This window comes from Crocodylus porosus, unplaced genomic scaffold (genome assembly GCF_001723895.1).
Source record: "Crocodylus porosus isolate Cpor-Errol unplaced genomic scaffold, CroPor_comp1, whole genome shotgun sequence".
Lineage (NCBI taxonomy): Eukaryota > Metazoa > Chordata > Crocodylia > Crocodylidae > Crocodylus > Crocodylus porosus.
In genome coordinates, this window is record NW_017728929.1 from 5,585,100 (window position 1) to 5,605,445 (window position 20,346).

Genomic DNA, 20,346 nt, shown 5'->3' on the forward strand with positions numbered 1-20,346 from the left:
AAGCCTTCTCCACCTCAGTCTAGGGTAACTATTTAAAAGCATAGTCGTGTTTTCAGGTTTAAGGAGACCAGGGTGAGCTTGGGCATGATAAAAGGGAAAGTTAACTTCTGTTTCCCAATAGCAATATAAGCTCCTTCAGGACTTGAGAGGATGTGGTGATGTAGGAGGTATCTGTACCTTAGTTGATCAGGGTGGTACCTTAAGAATAGTAGAAGAGATGAGGGACTAGAGCAAGATGCTAGGGGTGGTTGGGAATGGATTCTTGTTGTGATGGTGAATGGTGGGTTTCTTGGGGGAAAATTCATAGCTCTGAGTGCTGCGTGAACTTTGGACTGCTGTGGCATAGGCTGGGCAAGGCTCTTGAGTGGAACAGCTCCAGGGTCTTTCACTTTCTGACTTGAATGGGGCCAGGGTTTCACTTCAAATGGTTAGCATTAAAAATCTCTCTGAAGGGGGCCTATCAAGTAATTTGGCTTGTGACCCCTAGACCAGCACTTCTCAACATTTTTGGGTTGACAGCCCCTTACCTGGAAGAAAACAGGGCAGAAAGGCACCTTATTCAGAGAGGCATCACTAGTTTGTCTCTAAGGTGCCACTTTGCCCTGCTTTCTGCCCGACTTGAGACTGACACAGCTTCCTGCCTCTCCTTTACTGGAAGTTAGGAAAATGTTCAGACCCTCCTTAAGTTTTAATGTAAAAGCCAAAAAATAACATGTGTTAACAGTTAGCCTCCCTGCTGGGTGTGGCATGTTTCAGGAGGCTCCCTGACAAACTTGAAAGGGCCTGAGACTTTATTTGCTTTAGCTTGTGATAACATTTCCAATAACCCTGTGCCTGCTGTTGTCACTTGTCTTCTAGAAGTAGGGAATGGGCAGCACTACCCCCTGGGTTGGGAAACTCCCATCTTAAAAGGATTGCTCCTCTTTCCTGGATTTCTTAAGTCCTGTATTATTTGTACCTCCTGTTCGCAGAGAGTGGATCACCTTCTGAAACAAGACTGTCTTACTGAGGCCCTGGCTCTAGCTTGGTCTTTTTATGAAGGTAAAGCAAAGGCTGTTGTAGGTAAGTTTTTAATTTCAAGGCACTTGGATAGTTCTTTCTACGTGTGTCCAAAATGAAGTCACTGTACAAAAAGACATTCAAGTGAGACTCTTGTCAAATGAAGGGAAAGAAAGCTCTGGTAGTGTGGATGCAGCTGGACTGGTGCATATATCAGTAACTATGGCCTGGCTTGCTTTCCTGCAGTCCTAGTAGTTTTGTAGTTTCCTTCGTTAATGGCTTCCATTTGCCTCCACTTTGCCAAAAGGCCAGTTGTAAACAGAAGACTGGAAGGGATCACTTGGGGCACCAAGTCTAGCTGGCCTGTGACCACATGTAACCATTTCATGGATAAGTCCAGAAGGGTCAAAAAGAATGCTTGTCCCACCTTGCCGCAGACCACAAGCTATGAACTATCTCCCCTTGCATGTGCTACAGCACACTTAGGACTTCTAGTGCAGAGGAGCAAAGGCCTCAAACTGCAGTGGGCTGCAGGATGAGAACAGGAGAGAGCAAGGCCACTGTTGGTACTTTGAACATCTGCGCTGGCAAGGAATTTGTTAGGTGAAATACACCCAGGAGATCCCAGGAAATGGATTATGTCCCATGCCACAGAAGACACAAAACTCGAACAGTCTCTGGTGGTCTGACCTGGGACCAGGACCTCAAGATTGGCATTTGGTTTGACCCAGAGCACATAAGCAAAACTCACCAGCCAGGCACCTGAGAAGTTTATTTGCCATGAGGAGAACTAACCTACCTCCTGTGTGTGTGTATTGAGGGTGGTGGTATGGAGGGAGGGGTGGGTGGATGAAACACCCTTAGAAGCCAAGTCCATCTAACCTGGCCATCGGGAAGTTGCATCTCACCCCAAGACAGAGTTCTCTAGTTTCAGCCTCTACTGCCAGAACTTGACATGTGCCATCAGCAAGGACAAGAAGCTCCCTGCCACCAGATGCCACCTCATATGTGAGCAGCTACGCATATTGATCAAATTATCTTGTAACCTTCTCTTGGGGATATCAGTAAATCAGTCACCTGAGGCCTCTGGTCACTAGCTTAAATTCCCAAATCCAGGATCGTGCCTGTTCCACGGTACTGTCTTTTCCATGAGCTTCCTAAACTCCATAATGAAAGGAATTAGCTTCATATTACCTCTGCCTCATTTGGAAAACTATTCCAGAACTTTGCTGCTCTGATGGTTAGAAACTTTTTTCTAATTTCTAGTCTCAGTATTCATGACCAAGTTATGCCCAAGTGGATATTATACCAATATTATCCTTCCTTCCTGGTGTTTACCCACCATCACCAATGTGTTTATAGAGTAATCCTCCTTGCATTCGGCCTTTTTTTTTGCTAGGCTAAACAAATCATGCTTTTCTGGTTTTACTGGAAAACAGTGTTCCAGACGTTGCTGGCAGGCTCTTGAGGCTCCAAGGAGATGCTTCTGTGCATGGTGCCTGCTGGATGAAAAAGTACTAGAGAGGGCCAAGGTGGTGAAAATGGCCATGGTCCCTTATGGGAAACGGTAATGTATGAAGCCAGCATAGCTCCTATGTTGAGCTTGGTAGGGGAGCTGCAGATCACAGCAGTTCAGTGCTTTTCTGCAGATGCTCTCTCAGACCTTGTATGGTATCCGCTAGACACCAGGATGATGAAACCCTCTCCTTGGGTGCAGTGGGTTTGGCTGGTGACTGGGTGTGTGGTACGTGGGCCTGTGTCAATTGTACTGAATGTGCAAGTGATCTCTAATTGGGGTGTTTTACCTTGAGGTTCCTACGAATATGGTCTAATGGCTTTTTGTGGACTCCTCTTCATGCAGTCCCCAGTGCAAGTGCAAAACCAGCCTCCCACAAGGAAATGTAGAATCAGTTTGGTAAATTTTAAGACTTGAAGCTAATAGATTTTAATCTGTATCCAGAACATAAAGGAATTGTGTTTTTATTGAGAGAGATACAACATTTTTTCCTTATGGTACAGTTAAATACAACTTATTTTCAACCAACAATCTCCGAGTTCCTTATGTATAGTAACTGGCTATTCTGAGGCATCCCATCATAAACATTTGTGGAGCACCTTGGTGCCAGGAGGGATGATAGTAAAAGAATACCTGGGGTATTCAGATATGCATTTGAAGCACTCCAAATTCCAGAGTTCTTCAAATTTGTCACTGTGCAGACATGCAGCGGTCTGGAGAGCAGGAATCACTGCATGCATATGGGCCTTCAGAAGTTCATGAGGATACATGAGTGCACAGGAGAATGCTCGTTGGCTGTCCACCTTCCTCCTCTTCTTCCCCATGGTTGGGATGGAGTGAAGCATTTGGGGATGCTAGAGGACTGCTGATGCATACAAGGGGCATTTTTGAAGCATTCTGGCCACTTTTGAAGTGCTGCTTCAGCTGCTGAGGTCTGCTGCCCTTGCTGTTTTGAGCACTCCAGAGACACAGAGAGCAACAGCACAACTGTCCATGGCCTCAGTCCTGTCTTAAATGACACAGTGTCCAGAGCCTGGACTCTTTCAAAACCTGTTCCCAAACATTTAGGAAATCATATCTAAGTTACTGTTTAGATGTAGAGTAGATTCTGTGTTTTACAGGGATAAAAACAATGCACTGAATCAGCTAAAGGATTGCTGGAGTTACGATTCTCTTGTCTTTTGTCAGCATCTGGGCTGTAGGAGTCAAAAGCAGTCTATTTCCACTTGCAAGTTTGAGGAGAAATTTTGGGGATTTTGACATTTATAGTTTTTGGGGGGGTTTTTTTCCTAGGGTTGTCTGGAGATGTCGGCAAGCGAAAGGCAGTCATTGCAGACAGAGTAAGTTGTTTTTGATTTCTGTTCATTGTTTTTAATCTGTTCCAAATCCCACTCTCGTGCGTACTGATACTGCACTAATACATTTCACAACTGTTGTCAGCAGAAAGGGCCACAGAAATCCATCTTCCATCTCCATGGGGTGCAACACATAGTGTGGGATTCTTTTTGGCTTGCCTATAATTTGGTCCCAGGCACACTGGTGTGCATGTTTTGGGCACAAAGCCACCTGCATGGTGTGATATGTGGCCTTGCTAGCAGGCCCTTGACAGTAAGGCCTCAGCTGTCTGCTGCCTCTTTCTTCCACCTCTGGCACTGGCAGCATGTAACCTTTGTGAGCAAGGTTACTTAGCCCCACTGTTGGCAAATATCCTGCATGTACCCAGCTCCCAGCCTGACTGCCAGTGGATACCCAGCCATTCACATATCTCCTGGCTTATTGCTGCCAGCTGACCCTTTCCTGTGGCCCATAGGAGTCTTGCTGTTGGTTGTGATTCTTAATGAAGCAATACTGAGTTTCAGTGAAAACCAACTGGGAGATAGCTTCAACCTTCTCATTCCTGAGCATTCATATTCAACTGTGTCTCACTCCTGAACATCTCTTTGATCATGGGGACCTGAACTCCTCCCCAGTGGTTTCCAACAGTAAAAGTCCTTTGCAGTAATTCAGTCTAAATGATCGAACAGAGGCTGCCACTTTGACTTGTTCTGAGGACCCTGCATGTTGGAGAGATGACTGACACTGCCTGAGAGGCATCTGTGGTTTCACTGACCTTGGGAGAGTTCCTGTGCTGCACAGGAGGAGGTGGCCTGTGGGTAGCAATAGTGCAAGACTCAGTAACACTGCTGCAGCAACAGCTATTTGGAAGCCAAACAAGGTGGCATTCTAGCTAGGTTCTGCCCATCTCGCATGCCTGCTTTTGCATAGCAACAACTTGGACAAACCAAACAAGCTGCATGCAACACAAATAAAGGGTCCCAGAACTTGTAGTTACAGAAACAGCCTCGGCAGAACAAACACAGGAACTTTTAGGTAAGCTGAGCCCCTTCTTTTTCTCAAGTTCCAGTGGCTCTGTTCAAAGCTGACATCTCAGGAAAGGATGCTGGGAAGGCCGCTGGCACTCTTCCCAATGGAGTTTTTTGTTCTTTGCAAGGACTTCCTTGTTGGATCTTTAACACACAGCACCCAGAGTTACAAGGTTTTGACACTAGTACAAATCATGCTAACTCATTTGGTGTTCTGTTTGGCCTGTTGGGTTTTTTTTGCTAATGACTTGAGCTGATCAGCTCCTTGGTTCTGTAAATTTTTTTCTCTGTACACAATCCGTCATGTCAGCGGAAATCTTCTCACGTTGGGATCAGGCTGATGGATTGATCGCCCTTGCTCAGAGTAGGCTACAAAAGCAGCTACAGCTCTCCCTAGGGCTGCATCTCTTAGCAGCCTACTTTGTGGAGATCATCGGGCCACAGACTACAGGGCAGTACAGCTGTTCCTCGATCCTGTGCTCCCCATTTCTTCCTGTCCACTAGTACTCTGGACCTCCAGTGGGTGACCACAGAGCTCATGGTGCCGCCAACTCCAGGGTCCTGAATGCGCATAAATAGTGTAAGGACTTAAGCTCCCACCTTGAGAAGGCTATAGTCGAGTACCTGAGTGCATTTCTCATGGCTTCCTTTCATCCAGATGGTTGAAATCCTTCTCCATTACACCGATCGAACTTTGAAGAAGTGTCCCGACCAGGGAAAAATCCAAGTTATGGAACAACACTTTCAGGTACAGTGCCTGACCTGGCTTTTTGACATTTGTGATCAAGTTGTTGCTTTTTTCTTTGAATGGTTTTGATTTATATAGAACTGCTTTTAAAAGCACCGTGAGAAGCATCTTGAGCAGCGAACTGTATTATGTATGTTAAAATGAGTATTGAGTACCAATTTCTAGCAGTCATTTGATAGTTGTCATTGGTGTCATTGCATTAGACATTGGTGAAATTCCCTTTTGTGCTTTATCACAGCCTGAGGAGAAATTCTCTCCAAGCCAGCACCATGTGAAGCTTGAGAGCCATTCTTCCCAGTTTGTGCGACTGCCTGGTTTTAAAATACTCAAGAGCAGAAAACCTCCTCCAAGAGGCAGCCTGTGCCAACCATCTGAGCAGGAAATGATATTATGACCAATAAATGGTTCATATTTCTAATTTATGTTTATAGAGGAAGTGTAAGGTCTTTACTAGGTGTCTGTAAAGCAGTTGTTGCCTCCTTCAGGAGGCTCATTCAGCATTTTTAAATATTGTTCATGTCAGTTTTTTGGAGTTGAGCCTCTCTGAGCAGTGACTGACAAAGTCCAGCAAGGCTAGAAGGGTGAAGTTTAAAAATGTCAAGTCAGGTAGTATGCATAGGATGAATTTGTTTGGCATTCTGGATGCCAGCTGAAAAGGTGTAAGGGTTTGTCATGATGGAATAAGCTACTGTGTTGTGTTTTTTTTGCTAGGGGAGTGAAAGCCATGATAGCTTGGCACATTGTGGGGAGCAGACCACCTTTTTTGAGCTCCAGTACTAATATACATGGCATGTCAGAGGGGGCTTTCCAAGGCCAGCACTCTTTTGAAGAAATGGTCGGTCATTTGCTCTTCAGTTCAGGTTTTGGAGTTGCTCTTGAGCCCAGGCTTGGGAGAGGGGTAGACTTCATCCCTGCAATTGGGAGAATCATACAGGTGTATTTAATATTCTAAATCCTGTAATCAGTCTGCCAGGCTCCTTCTAAGGGTCAGGAGGTAGGGAGATTAGCTGCCTCAGATTTTCCCCAGAGTTGCCGGAGTTATCATTCTTGTTAGACGAGGCTTCAAAAATTTTGGAAAATGCCTCAAAAATGAACATTTGTTCCCGAGAGACCAAGCTATTTTCTGAAAATCCACTGCCAAGTGACTCTAAGCCAAGCTTACTGGCTGCTGTGTGGGTTTTTTTATTCTCCCTTCTTCCAAGAGAGCTCAAATCTGTTGCCTTCTGTGGCCTATACTAAACCCATCTGTTCAATCAGGGTTTTGCTGCTGGGTGGTGGACAAGCATGTTTGTTTCAGATTTTTTACTACTAGTTTGGGGTAAATCTGCCTGTATTTGAGATCAGCCAACCAGCCTTCAAAAAAAGTATGTGTATGTGTGGGGGGGGTTTCTTCAGACGGGAACACCCCTCAGCTAAAATAAAGCCAAACCCTATGTTGTTTCACCATTAACATGTAAAACTAACTTTTTGTCCTAGGCTGTGTCCTTACCAACTATTAGGAGATTGTTAAAACCCCTAAAATGTCCTTATTCTGTGGCTTCACTGTTAGTTATTTAATGTGCTAGCTATATATAGCTTCATAGAATCCTAGGGGTTCAAAACAGAACGACTGCACTGTTAAGGTGTGTGTGGACCTCTTCCATGTCATTAGTTATAATTGGGTTTCAATTACTGAATTACTGATTTGATTACTTTTATAGCTCAGGGATCAGCAACCTGTGGCCTGGCCTGTGGGCGTGGGGCTTCAGATGCTGGATTGACTAAGTGCAGGTGGGTGGGGATGTGCTGGCTGTGCCCTAGCACCCAGGCACCACTAGTGCTTTCCCCGGTGGTGGCACTGGGATAGTGTCTGCAATCAGTGCTTTTCCACTGTGGCTGCAGGGGGATTTGGCAGCAATCATTTTCCCTTGTGGGGATGAGCGCCAGCTGTGGACACTCTCCCTGTGCACTGGCCCAGGGCTTAGTCCATCCTGTGGCCTGAAAAGGTTGCCAACCTCTGTTTTAGGTTTTCAGTGTGCTGGCGCACTGCAGCAACTCCTTGTTTACATTGTGTGGCTCACCAGCCCTCTTCACAGCTGGGTGGCCAAAGGGATCAAAAAATGGTCTGACCTTGAGTTTGATTGCAGGTACCATGGTCTGTGAAACCTATGACACTTTCTATTGCAGTGACAAAAATGCAAAGGCCATTGGTGTGCTGTCTCTCTCCCCCACACTTCACTGTACTGTGGGACACTCAGACTGGGGGGGTGAGCCTGTAACAGCCGTAGAGGACATCCCCTACAGCATGTGGTAGAGGGGCTTGTGAGGAGTTGAGTTGTCAGCTGCAGTAGAAGGGAGGAGAGAACCCTCCTGTCCAGGCAATGAAGAGAATAGAAAAATCAAAGCGTTTTCCAGCAGCCTAGAAACCTGGGGGAAACTTCCTGCTCCTACCCCTTCACCACAGCTTTAAAAGGCGAAGTTAGTAGTGCCCCATCTCATCTACCACGGGACGCTTGTAAAGGTTTTGAAACTGCAGCTTGCAGCAGGCGAGATGAGTTCTGTGCTCACGTAGCTGCCAGTGGCCTCGCTCTCCCTTCCCCATTCTGCAGTTGTGCCACATTCACATGGTGAGTATTGTCCAAAGAGAAATCATCTGGGTGGCATCCAGTGTGGTGAGGCCCTGATCTGCACAGAGCTATTTAGCACTGTTGTACCGCTGATAAACAGGTAATAAACAATTTGGGAAGTCTGGTGCTTTGTGTGGAGCTGGGCTGTGGTAGAACATTTTTTTTTTTTTCATTCAGGCAAAGAACTAAACACTTGTTTTGTGTGAATAAATTGCTGATCCGGTACCATTTCTCTTATTTGCTCTGTTTCATACACTTGCCATTCAAGAGTACCTTGTGCCTAACTGTCTGATGCTTTCTTTGTGGTCCTTCCCCAGGACATGGTGCCTGTCATAGTCGAGTACTGCCTCTTACTTCAGCGCACGTAAGTGGCAAGCCTGCTTGCCTGTCTTCAGGTTAATAGAGCCATAAGGATTGCTCCTGCAAACCACCCCAGTGGCCCCTTCTGGTCCTGCATGTGGCCTTTCATGGTACTGTATTCATGCTTTTCTGGGAGGTGAAAAACACCTCTTAACTGGCCATTATATAGTAACGTGTTGAAACTGGAAAGTTCCTTTTAAACTCTCAATTATGCTGAATTAGGACAGCTTCTGTGTTTTAACTCTGCCTAATCTAACTGGATTTTCTTATTATCCTTGTAAATGGTCCAGCTGTCCATGAATTACAGCTGTAAACTTGCATCTGATCTGGGCTCAGTGGGTTTTTATGGAGGATGAATCCCTATAGTAACTCACACCTTTGTTCTAGATTTTTTTCCTTGTATCCCTGTGAAATGGATTCAACAGGCTTTTCTTTTGACTGTTGCATTTCCCTGGCACTGTCCAGTCCATTGAGCAAACAGCTACTCTACATAAAGTATATATTCACTTTTAAACCCATTGGGTGAATTATTAAACCACAGTTTAAGTCTAATATAAGGGCAAGAGAATGATGCTTTCTTCCCTTTTCTAGCGAATTGGCTCTGGCCTGCTTAGAACTTGCTTAGTTCTACAGCTGGGAGGGTCAGACAGGATAGTGCTGGAAAAGAGGTCTGGGTTGTCTTCCGCTTCCTGTAAAATTGCAGGGTTATTTCTATATATGGGTTTGTCAACAAACCAGGGTTACCTGGCTTTAACTAGACGAGGTTAGCTAGAGAAACTGCCTGCTGGGATGGGCTCTGGTGTGGCAGTTTTCAGATGTTTACACTAGCTGAGTTTAGTCCTTTTGGAAAGGGAAATAAGCTATACCACTATACCTGCGTCCTCATTAGTTACACTGGCACAACTCAGATTTTGGTTAAAAAGGAATAACCTTTCACCACTGATTATACCCCTCTACAAAAACTGCATGGACCCTAGTACCTCTCTGCCTGATTTCAGAAGCTACTGTTATCAAATTAACTTGACTTCATGCTCTTTTTTTGCAGGAAACTTTCCAGTTTCCCTTCTAAAAACTACAGCCTCATTAGCTAACAACTATGAAGAAGCTAAACTATGCCTGCATAGGGGTAGTCCTTGTTAAGCTAAGGAATGCCAACTATTATGGGTTTTTTTTGATGACATGATCATCAGGCAGTTAAACCATTTCATGGATCTTTCATTTTTATGGGTCATTGAGCATTTGTCACTTTTTTTCTTGTTAGGGATCTTTTATTCAGCCAGGTGTATGACAAGATGAGTGAGAATTCTGTGGCCAAAGGGGTCTTCCTGGAGTGCCTGGAGCCATACATTTTAAGTGGCAAGCTGATGGGAATGACAGCTCAAGTGATGAAAGACTTGCTGCTTCACTTCCAAGATAGGAACCTGTTGGAGAATATGGAGGCCTGCATTGTGCACATGGATATCACCAGCCTCGACATACAGCAGGTGAACCTCCCCAGGAAAATACTTCCTGGAATTTCCTCTGAGCAAGAGAGAGCTATTATTTAAGGCAGCATCTTTCACAGCAGCTTAGGAGGTCAAGCTGGACATGTTTTTCAAGTGAAACTACACCCACACCCTTCATTGTCAAACCAGCTTCATAAAATGTCTCTAAGTGTGTGGTGTTTAGGCTGGGGCCACTTGTGCCCTCAAGTGTGACTGTATTGAAAATATATGATCAATTGTGAAATGAAGCTGTGCTCTGTGCACAGCATCATCTAGTTTTTAGACCAAAGCATTTGAATTAGGCCTCTTACTCTGAGGAGTAAATAGGGAGGCATGGCTTCTCTGCACCCTGGTATACCCTCTAACAGCTACCATCTCTTCAGTCTCTGCTTAGCAGCTCACTGTGGCCAGGTCTTCCACTGCATGGTGGGTAGGGAAAAGATGGCCTGGGGCACCAAGGGGCAAAACAGTTATGCCAGTTGAAAACAGGGTGGGGGCTTACTGCAGTTGAATTGGTTATAATGGTTTTGTTTATCTGTCCTGTAAGTGAAGCTAAGCTACAATATACCACTAGTTTCATTTGAGGGAAATTACTGTAGTTCAGCTCAATTTACTTTGAAATAGGAGCAGACAGACAAAATGGTTACAGCTACATTACAGTACAGCTATAGGCACATTTTAATAGTCGTATAATAGTTAATCTCTCTACATCCTCTGGCTGCTCCATTGCTTGCTTCTCTGTTGAGCAGCGAGAGTCGCGCAGAGAGCAGAATAGGAGCTTGGCTGGGTTGGTATGAATCTAAGGGGCTCCATAGCAAAGGGTGGATCCCCTCCTTTACCCACAGCCTCCAGGAGAAGCCAGTAGAGGGCATAAGAGGAGAAGCTAAGTGCCAACCCTAGTTGTGGCCACTCAGTTCTCTGCCCTGGCACAGGCTGGATCTTGGTCTGCCCTCCATGCTGACTAGTTGGGTGCCAACAGTTTGGTGAGAGAGTTCACCAACCCAACACCAAGAGATAGGACCTTTCATCCCCTTGCTCCAGATTTCAGGACTGTTGAGAGAGGACCTGGATTCCTCTTTCCAGAACCACAGCCAGAGCATGGATGCTCTAATTTCATGTGAGCTGTCAGCAATGAGCCAGGCACTCGCTTCCAGGGGTTGGAATTCTGCAAGAGTCAACTCCTGCCTTTGGAAAAAAGTTTTTCCTGCAATTGGGTCGGGTAAACTTTAAGCACAGACCTTTCTCTTAGGGGTACAGGAGGAGAAACTGGAAGGCTGCTAAAAGCTATTAAGCAGTGCTGCTCAAAGAATCTCTAAATCTGCTTTATTCACCCACAGGTAGTTCTTCTTTGCTGGGAAAATCATCTCTATGATGCCATGATCTATGTCTATAACAGTGGAATGAATGACTTCCTTAGTCCAATGGAGGTAAGAAGGCTATGTGTGGTCTCCAGCGCTGCTTTTTTAACTCTTCCCCTCTCCCCTTTTGGCTCTCCTGCCAGAAGTGCAATCTACACATCTAACCTTTTTTTTGAATTCCACTGAAATATTTGTGAAGTTAGTGCTTGCCCTTGCCTGTGGCTTGGTGTGTCCAGCCCTGGTATAGTATGTGTCCTCTGAGTTGGCAAATATTGCCTGTTCCTTATATTTTGAGCAAGGTAACTCTGCATCTCAAATCTTAGCATATCTAGCAGGGTCGAAGAGGTACTCGTAGTGTGCAGAAGTGTTGGTCTCTGTTTGCTTAAATCCTGCCATGACTTTTAAAACAAGCAAATGGATTCAAATGAAAAATGTAGAAGAAATGTGACATTGGGAGATGGGTTGAAGGTTGTAGTATGAACTGCTTTGTAGCCTGGTTGCTAATGGCCGTGCTGCTGATGCTGTTAGTGTACCCTACCTCACATCTTGCATTTTTGCACAGTTGGGCTTCCATATGTACAGGAATGTGAGTTTGCCCCTCTCTTTGTACCCCACACCATACAAGGTTCTTTTGTCTTCTGGGTTCCCTGCTCTTTTTATCTCCAGTGTGAATGCATCCATGTACAGAATCATACAGAACTGGAACAGGAGCAGCCTCTGCCTGGTGGCAAGATTTGTTTCCTGTGCCGGGCATATGACCCAGTATTGATACAGCATGACGCTATTATGGTACATGCTACTGATGGCATCTGTTGTATCCAGACCTGATAGTGAGTGCTCGTCAGAGAGAACACTTCAGATCTCAGGGTGCTTATTATAAAGGCTTTGGTAGTGCCTACAAAATGATGGTGAAATTTGTAGTTACAGTGAGCATTATATCCTTTAGTGTGTGTAAAATCTGTCATCCAATTTATAACACTTCAGCTTGGAGTTAATTTTCTGTGAAACTACAAGTGAATCCTGGCTAACTTAGGAAGTAGTAAAAGAGGATGCTTTGAATTCTAGACTGTCTAAAGTTTCCTTTTGCTTCTGTTTCACTAACTGGCTTGCTTGTTAAGAGCTCACATATTAGGCCCATGTAGCTGTAGAAACTCCCACGGGAGAGGATGGCTTTATAGCATTGGAGATTTTGAGCAGTGGAGGGGGGTTAACCATTAATTTTACTGGAAGACATGGCAGGCACTGCCTTGGGAATCTCAGCTTGCATTTCAGCATTATTCATTAGAACGGTTTCTCTCGAAGCTGGTGGATAATGGCTTTACAAGCAATGCATCCTGTGACCTGGTAAGTGGATTGTTCAAACATACAGTGCTCTACTGCCTGCCGCATCTGCACAGCCACAGTTCCTTACCAGCCCCTCAACCTCCACTGCCTACCTTCCACTGACTTTCATACCAATGTCTTCATGTCCCCATTTGACAGACCTCTACAGCTCCTTGTGGGCAAATCCCAGCTAGTTTCTCAAGCAGCCCAAAGCCCTTCCTGGTGGAATTGCAAACAGTGCTTTCCAAAGCAAGAAGGTTCTTTTGCCCTCTGTCCAGGACATGGGTGCTGGAGGAGAAGGGTGCTATGGGTAACTTTTGTCTGGTCTCCCCAAAAAGATGAGGTGTGGTGGCTTCCTGAGGGAGGCACATTTTTTGGCTGCTTGAACTTACTGTGTGTAGAGTGCAGAGCAACACAGAGCTAACAAACTCAAGTGGGTGCTTGGTTTGGGGCTTGTTCTACTGAGTCTGGCTGGTGGTTGGGATGTTTGTAGGGGTCAGAGGAGAAACAGCGAGGCCAAGTAGGGGAGGAGAACAAGTCAGTGGTGGTTTCTCCTGCTGTAAGACTTGGGGAGAAAGTAGAGTTTGCCTTCCACTTGGAGGTATCTCCCCAAGAGATACAAGTTATAAAACCCATCAGTTATAAAAGGCATAGTCATGGGGTGAATCAAGGCTGGATGCAGTTGCACCCCTCTTTGATTTCTGCTCCACCCAAAGTTTAAAACCAGTTGCCTAGCAGTGGCAACAGCATTTCTGTCCAGGCAGCAGTGAGGGAGTCACTGGACTTCATGGCTCATGTTAATCTACCTGGTTCCTTCTGAACTTTCATTCCACAGGTGTTAAGACCTCTGTCCTTTTTTTCTTTTTCTTTTTAATAGTCTTGATGTTCCATAATCGGGCTGTCTTTTCTTTTGCAGTTCTACTGTCTGTTAGCTGCCCCAGATAATGTAGCTCCCATTTCACAGCCCTGCACACTGTTTTTAAGTAGCTAAAAGTATAAACTCAACGCAGGTGAACATCAACTCAGGTGTGGAAATGACTTTCAGTGAGTGAAGCATTTGATGTACTGTCAGCATGCTCAAGAAGGCTAGATTTTGTTTTATGAATCTGCAAGAGATGTGGATGTAATTCTAACAACAACAGGATTAAAGAAAAAACTCTTTTGATTTTATTTTTGCATAGTGTCTTGTGGGTTATTTTAATACATAATATATGATATAGCAAAATAATTCACTTTCCAGTAAAGTTTTATATTTGTTTTTGCTTTGATTTAAACTGTAGCCCTAGGCTTCTAGCATGTTAGTAAAGCTAGTTTCTGTTTACCTGGATAAAAATGTGTGGTGTTATATATGATGAGGCATCACACCATCTGCATCCCCCTTTTCCAAAATTCTACATCCACCCATGGTTAGAAGGCAGGCCAGATTTGAATCTTCTAGACTAACCACTTCATCAGGTGTATATGTGTACACACCCACACACCACACTCACACACACTTTGGTTATATTATAAGGTGCAAATCACCCTGTCTTTACATAAGCACTGAATTATTATGAAGCAATGAAGGTTCACCAGACAAAGCTTCATTCTGATGGGCCTGGGAGGTCCATTTGATGAAGCTAGTCTGGTAATATCATAGCATGATTGTTAGATAGAAAAAATGCCTAGCTAACATTAACAGACAAGGTTCTTTGGGTAAATGTGATATCTTTTATTAGACCAACTAAATAGTTGGAAAAATTGTTCTTTACAAGCCTGTGCCCAAAAATCTAACATGAAGATGTTTGGGCACCTTTCCCTTTCATGCTCTTTCTGGTTGTAAAACTTGGGGAGAAACTAGAGTTTGCCCTCTTTTGGGGAGACACTTCCAAGTGATATAGGTTATAAAACAAGTTGTAAAATGGCATTGCTTTGTTCTCATTGATCTGATACTGAGATTTTTTCTTTCCAATGTTGTTTCAGAGGTTGTTCAAAGTCATCGCTCCTCCATTGAATGCTGGGAAGTCTCTCACAGGTACTGAATACTTTTTTTTAAGGACTTGTGACTTTGATACTGTTGGGCATTTCTTGTACTTTTTGTCATCTTAAACCTGTCTATTCCCTGATAACTTCTAAGGTAGAGAGGTGAGAGGGAAAATGGTGTCACAGTTTGAGATTTCAGACTTAGGATGTATTTCCAGTCTGTTCAAAGTTGCCTACCTGCCATTTCTAGATTGTTCAAGCAACTAACTTTCTAGTACAAGCAGGCTGCAAAGATGGATTTTTTTTCCATATGCCATAATTTTTATATAGAAGACTGTACTGTAAGATCACTTTTACTGCGGATAAAATTATATACTCAGGCAAATGACGTTTGTCTCCGTCTTCTGTAAGCAAAGATTATACATTGTTATGATTAGCTGTTGGGAGAAAAAGTGATCGGTGGCTTTTTATGTGTTTTTAGATGAGCAGGTGGTGATGGGCAACAAGCTTCTAGTCTATATAAGGTAAGAGACTTTCAGAATGTATATGGGTAGCGTGGTGGTGTTTAGTGGGCTGTGTGTCACGTGTTTATGTTGTTATGGAGGTACTAATCCTCCTGATACCTCTGTAACATGCAGCTGGTGGAATTTTGTGTCTTTGTCTTGCGTTTGACTACATGATCCTAGTGATCATAGCTGTCCATTTACTCTGTGAAAAAGAGTGCTATCTTCCTTGGGCCACTAATTTAACATAGGGAGAAGTGCAGCAACTCATGGTTTCACACCCTCCAAGTGGCATAGTGGGATTAAAATTCTGGTGTTTCTGACTCTTCCTTCTGCTTATCTCAGGCTGGAAACAGATGTTGCCTTTGTGCCACTGTAAATGTTTCTTTGGTGGTACAAAGGCCAAGCAGATGGACATCCTTGTCCCTTGTTGTTCCACAGATGCCCAGAACGTGGCAATGACAACAGATGTTTGTATTCATAGATGTTTGGAGCTGGAAGGGATCTCACAAGGTTGTCAGGTCCAGCCCCCTTGTGCTTGGGCAAGAAAAACTCCTGGGGTCAGATGATACAAGCAGTATACACTTGTGCTGCTGTTTAGCAGCAGATGTTTGTTTGCTTTATGGCAGGAGAACATGGGCAGCCTGGAGCTGACTGCACTCTCCTGTTACCCTGGGCAGGTGCTCCTGGGGCTTCAAGGGCCTGTTCCTGGGGTGCACAGGGTCCTCTGTTTGCAGAGGTATGTCCTGGGATCTCCAGCAGGGTTTTCCCTGGGGACATACCTGCATGTGGGGTTCCCCTGTGTGCAGATATCCTACAGGATTGGACCCTGGGAGTGGCAGGTGCCCAACCCTATGGGTCAACAGGTGACATTTGCGTTATTGCATCTTGTTATCTATGACAAGTCCTAGCACAGTTGATCTACTTCATTTGGCAGTGCCTGTTTATAGCCTCACAAGGCCATAGGAGAAGCATTTGTACTACCTTCAGCGTGTTGTATTAGAGCACTAGTTTTCAACCTTTTTTTATTTGCGGGCCCCTTTGGAAATTTTGAATGGAGATGTAGACCCTTTGAATTGTAAGTGTGGGTATTCACATACTTTTGATTAATCATAGTCCTCTTTTGCAGGCCCCTTAGATATCATCTGCGGACCCTTAGGGGTCTGCAGACCACAGGTTGAAAACCCCTGTATTAGAGGCCTGGTCCCAGTATCCCTTCAGCAGTATCCAGAGCAGTGTGTTCCACCTGCTCTAGGGCTGTATAGCTCAGAAAACCATATTTTATCTCTTGAGATATCACTCCAGGACAATGCTATGATCTAAGTGCAGCTTGTTGTAGTCCACTTTTGTGCATCCTCCTCAGTGGTCAGTCATTTGTGTGGGACTGTCATCATTGTGAGACTGTGGAGTGGTGGCTAATAATCTATTCCATCCTTGGGAAATCTGAGCAAGTCAAATCCAAGACCGTGGCATCTCTGAGGAGATCCAGTGCTCTCCCAGTGCTGTTTTGAGGAACTGCAAGTTTTCTACCTCCTGCTTCTGATGCTGTGTAGCTGGTGCTTCTTGTTGTGTTCAGTGCACAGGGATTTCTCTGGGATGACAACACTGCTGTCCAAGATGCAGGCTTAGCCATTTGCTGATGCTTTGAGAGAGTGTTTTTTTGGGGTTTTTTTTTTTAAATTTGTACAGAACAGTAGGCACGTCAGAAGAGACTGTTGCTGTTCATGTTCTTCGGGACCTGGGGGTGCTTTGGCAGTGTTTTGCTTGTAACCCTGTCTTCTGTGCTTCCCCACAGCTGCTGTTTGGCAGGTCGTGCTTATCCGTTGGGTGATATTCCTGAAGATCTGGTTCCCTTGGTTAAAAACCAGGTGAGGACACTTGCTCTAATGGCTGTTTGATGTAAGACAATAAAGTGATTCATTTACCTCTTTTTGCACTGGATAGGTTTGTGATAGAAAACTGCTGCAGCTAGGGACCCTGCAGTCCTGTGATCCCATAACACACTCTCTTCTGATCGCTGTAAAGCAGTGTGAGCAAAACTAGCACTGAGCTGTAATATTTGCTCTTCCCTTGAAGAGTAAGTGGTTAAATGCATGCAGTTGTTCCTGCATCAATTGCTAAGCAGACTTTGGAAACTATGGGCTGTATATGGTACCTGTAATGGTGGCAGAAAGAACAAGGGAGCAGGCAGGCCTGTTCTGGAGAAGGCCCAGCCTACAAATGAATGAGACCTGCTAATTAGGATGGAGTCACAGCTGGGAGGTTTCAGAGAACTCCCAGAAGCGGAGAGGAGAGTCATGGGAGGGGAGGTGAAGGAACTATTACTGTAGCCTGACTGCATCCCATGAGCTCTAATGAGAATCCATTTGAACCTCTCAGAGTAGTGTCCCTATTCTTGCACCAGAAAGATCCCTGACCTGTGGGTTTTCGTCCCTGAGCTACAGGACAAATAAGCTTGCATGCGCTAATCTTGCTGTCACTCTAAAAATTAGGTTCTGTTCCTAATTAAGTCAAAAACTGGTCTGCTGACTTAATTGTTCTCATAGCAAAAGCCCTAAGGAGTCTAGTATAGTTTGGGAGAACTTGAGGAAGACTGAGGCCTGTAAAAACTTGTCTCCAAAAACCAATATGGCAGAAGGACAGTTGTCTCCTGAAGCTGCTGCTGCACACTCCACAAGGGGAGTAGCCATCTCTTAGGCTGAAAGGCTAAGGCTCCCCCTCCTTAGATAGGCTGTTGTTGCTTTGTATTCCCCATATCAGTATTCAATTTGAGGTAGAGAGGGAGCAAGTGACTTGAGAGGTTTCTTTTTTTAAATGCCATCCATGTGTATGTGTATCTGTGTACACAACATTGACTCCTTCAGGTATCCAAAGGAGACCTTTCTTTGCCACTATTTAGCTTGAAAGACACAGGTTTCAACAGCCTTTCCAATGTCCCCTCCCCACCCTGCCCTAATTCTGACTGACTTCTGACTGCTCAAGAAACTTCCATGTCAGATGTTGGCTGGCTCTAAATGCTATTTGCTTGGCATCTTGTTGGGGTCAGAACCACAAGGCGGAAAATCCAGTTTTTTTCTGAAGATCTATTGAGAAATGACCTGACCTAGTTATGCATGTTTATCTGCTCAGCTCTTATATCTGCCGTGTCAGGCCAGGCCTCTCTTGGTCTGCTATCTGGTACATGTAAATCAGTACAGTCTGCTCCATGATTGAGTTGTCAGCAACTAAACCAGCGCCCCCACATCTGCTAGCTTGGGTGAGGAGGGTGTGTGGACACCCAACAGGACTAAAAACAAGACCTGTTAACGAGCAGACGAGCTCCCTACGAGCCAATGGCCATCCATACCTAGAGAAAAGATGGGTGCCACCAGGTCACTGCCTGAAGAATCACCAATGATGCAAAGGAACTCAACTGACCTAGGATTCATAGATTCATAGATGCTAGGGTTGGAAGGGACCTCAACAGATCGAGTCTGACCCCTGCCTAGGCAGGAAAGGGTGCTGGCATCAGATGCCTATCCAGCCTTCTCTTGAAGACCCCCAAGGTAGGGGAGAGCACCACCTCCCTTTGGAAACCCATTCCAGATTTTGACCACCCTTACTGTGTAGAAGATTTTCCTGTTGTCTAGCCTAAATCTGTTCTGTCAGTTTGTGATCATTGCTCCTTGTTACCTCAAGAGGTGCCCTGGTGAACAGAGCATCTCCGATCCCTTGGTGCATCCCCTTAATGAATTTGTAGGCAGCCACAAGATCACCTCTCAGCCTTCTCTTGCAGAGGCTGAAGAGGTCCAAGTCCCTTAGTCTCTCCTCATAGAGCTTGTCCTGTAAGCCCCTAACCATATGAGTGGTCCTTCTCTGGACCCTCTCAAGGCTATCCACATCCTTCTTAAAGCACAGCGCCCAAAATTGGATGCAGTTCTGCAACTGCGGTCTGACCAAAGCCACATAGAGGGAAAGTATCACCTCCTTGGTTCTATTTGTCATGCAAATAGAGTCCACTATGACTCCGAGATCCCTTTCCGCTTCTGTGCTGCTGAGAGGGTCAGTTCCTACCCAGTAGGAGTGCTGGTTATTTTTATGTCCTAGGTGCAGCACTCTGCTTTTGTCCTTGCTGAACTGCATCCTATTGTGTTCTGCCCACTTCTTTTCCAACCTGCCCAGGTCTGCCTGCAATAGTTCTCTACTCTCTGGAGTGCTCACTTCACCCCACAATTTAGTATCATCCACAAACTTGCACAGAGTACACTTCACACCCACATCCAAGTCGCTGATGAAGACATTGAAGAGTACTGGTCCAAGGATTGACACCTGTGGGACCCCGCTACCCACATCCTTCAAGGTCGATACTGACATGTCTACTACCACTCTCTGGATGTGACCCTCCCCAAGCCAATTTGCCACCCACCGGACCGTGTAAAGATGTATGTCACACCCTCTTAATTTATTTGTGAGAATGGGATGAGATACCACATCGAAGGCCGTCCTAAAATCCAAGAAAATGACATCCACCTCTACTCCTGCATCTAAGTGTTTTGTGACCTGGTCATAAAACGAAACCAGATTGTTCAGGCACAGTCTACCTGCTATGAATCCATGCTGGTTGCCCTGCTACATTATTTTCCCGCTGGACTCACACAAATATGATCCTTAATAATCTTTTCAAAGACCTTTCCAAGGATGGAAGTGAGACTGACTGACCTATAATTACTTAAATCCTCCTTCCTCCCCTTCCTGAAAATAGGGACCACCACATTGACCCTTTTCCAGTCCTCTGAGACCTAACCAGAGTTCCACGAGTGCATCTTTTATTATAGCATCTAAGGTGCCCCAACAGCTGTAGCAGCCTCAGGACTGACTTGACTTGACTCTTATCTATAATAATAATAATACTGGCTTGTGTAATGGCAGGAAGGTGGTGAAGGGTGACATTTCCAGTATCCCCAAAATGCATAAATTGTTTTAAATGGTGCCTCCTCTGTGGTTAATGCCATTTTTAACATATTGCTTGTGACTGGAGTTTGATAGCTTCCAGGTTTGCTGCTGTTTTCTGGAGGGGCTGCTTCGCATATGGTATTTCTGTAAACTCTAAAATGCCTCAGAGAGCTAACAAGCCTGGTGCCTTTC

At 44.9% G+C, this 20,346-nt stretch overlaps 1 protein-coding gene across 5 annotated transcripts in view; it reads left to right on the forward strand.

Annotated features, from left to right (window-relative positions):
* Positions 1-20,346, forward strand: part of VPS8 (VPS8, CORVET complex subunit) — a 149,964-nt gene that overhangs the window by 40,128 nt on the left and 89,490 nt on the right. For 4 of the 5 annotated variants that reach the window (XM_019542951.1, XM_019542948.1, XM_019542949.1 and 1 more), the window contains 9 exons: positions 972-1,062; positions 3,809-3,855; positions 5,537-5,626; positions 8,550-8,596; positions 9,854-10,076; positions 11,414-11,503; positions 14,720-14,771; positions 15,201-15,243; positions 17,018-17,090. In XM_019542951.1, the coding sequence (XP_019398496.1) occupies positions 972-1,062; positions 3,809-3,855; positions 5,537-5,626; positions 8,550-8,596; positions 9,854-10,076; positions 11,414-11,503; positions 14,720-14,771; positions 15,201-15,243; positions 17,018-17,090 (756 nt within the window). The remainder of the gene's footprint in view (positions 1-971; positions 1,063-3,808; positions 3,856-5,536; positions 5,627-8,549; positions 8,597-9,853; positions 10,077-11,413; positions 11,504-14,719; positions 14,772-15,200; positions 15,244-17,017; positions 17,091-20,346) is intronic. The other variant, XM_019542950.1, reaches the window with a different exon arrangement.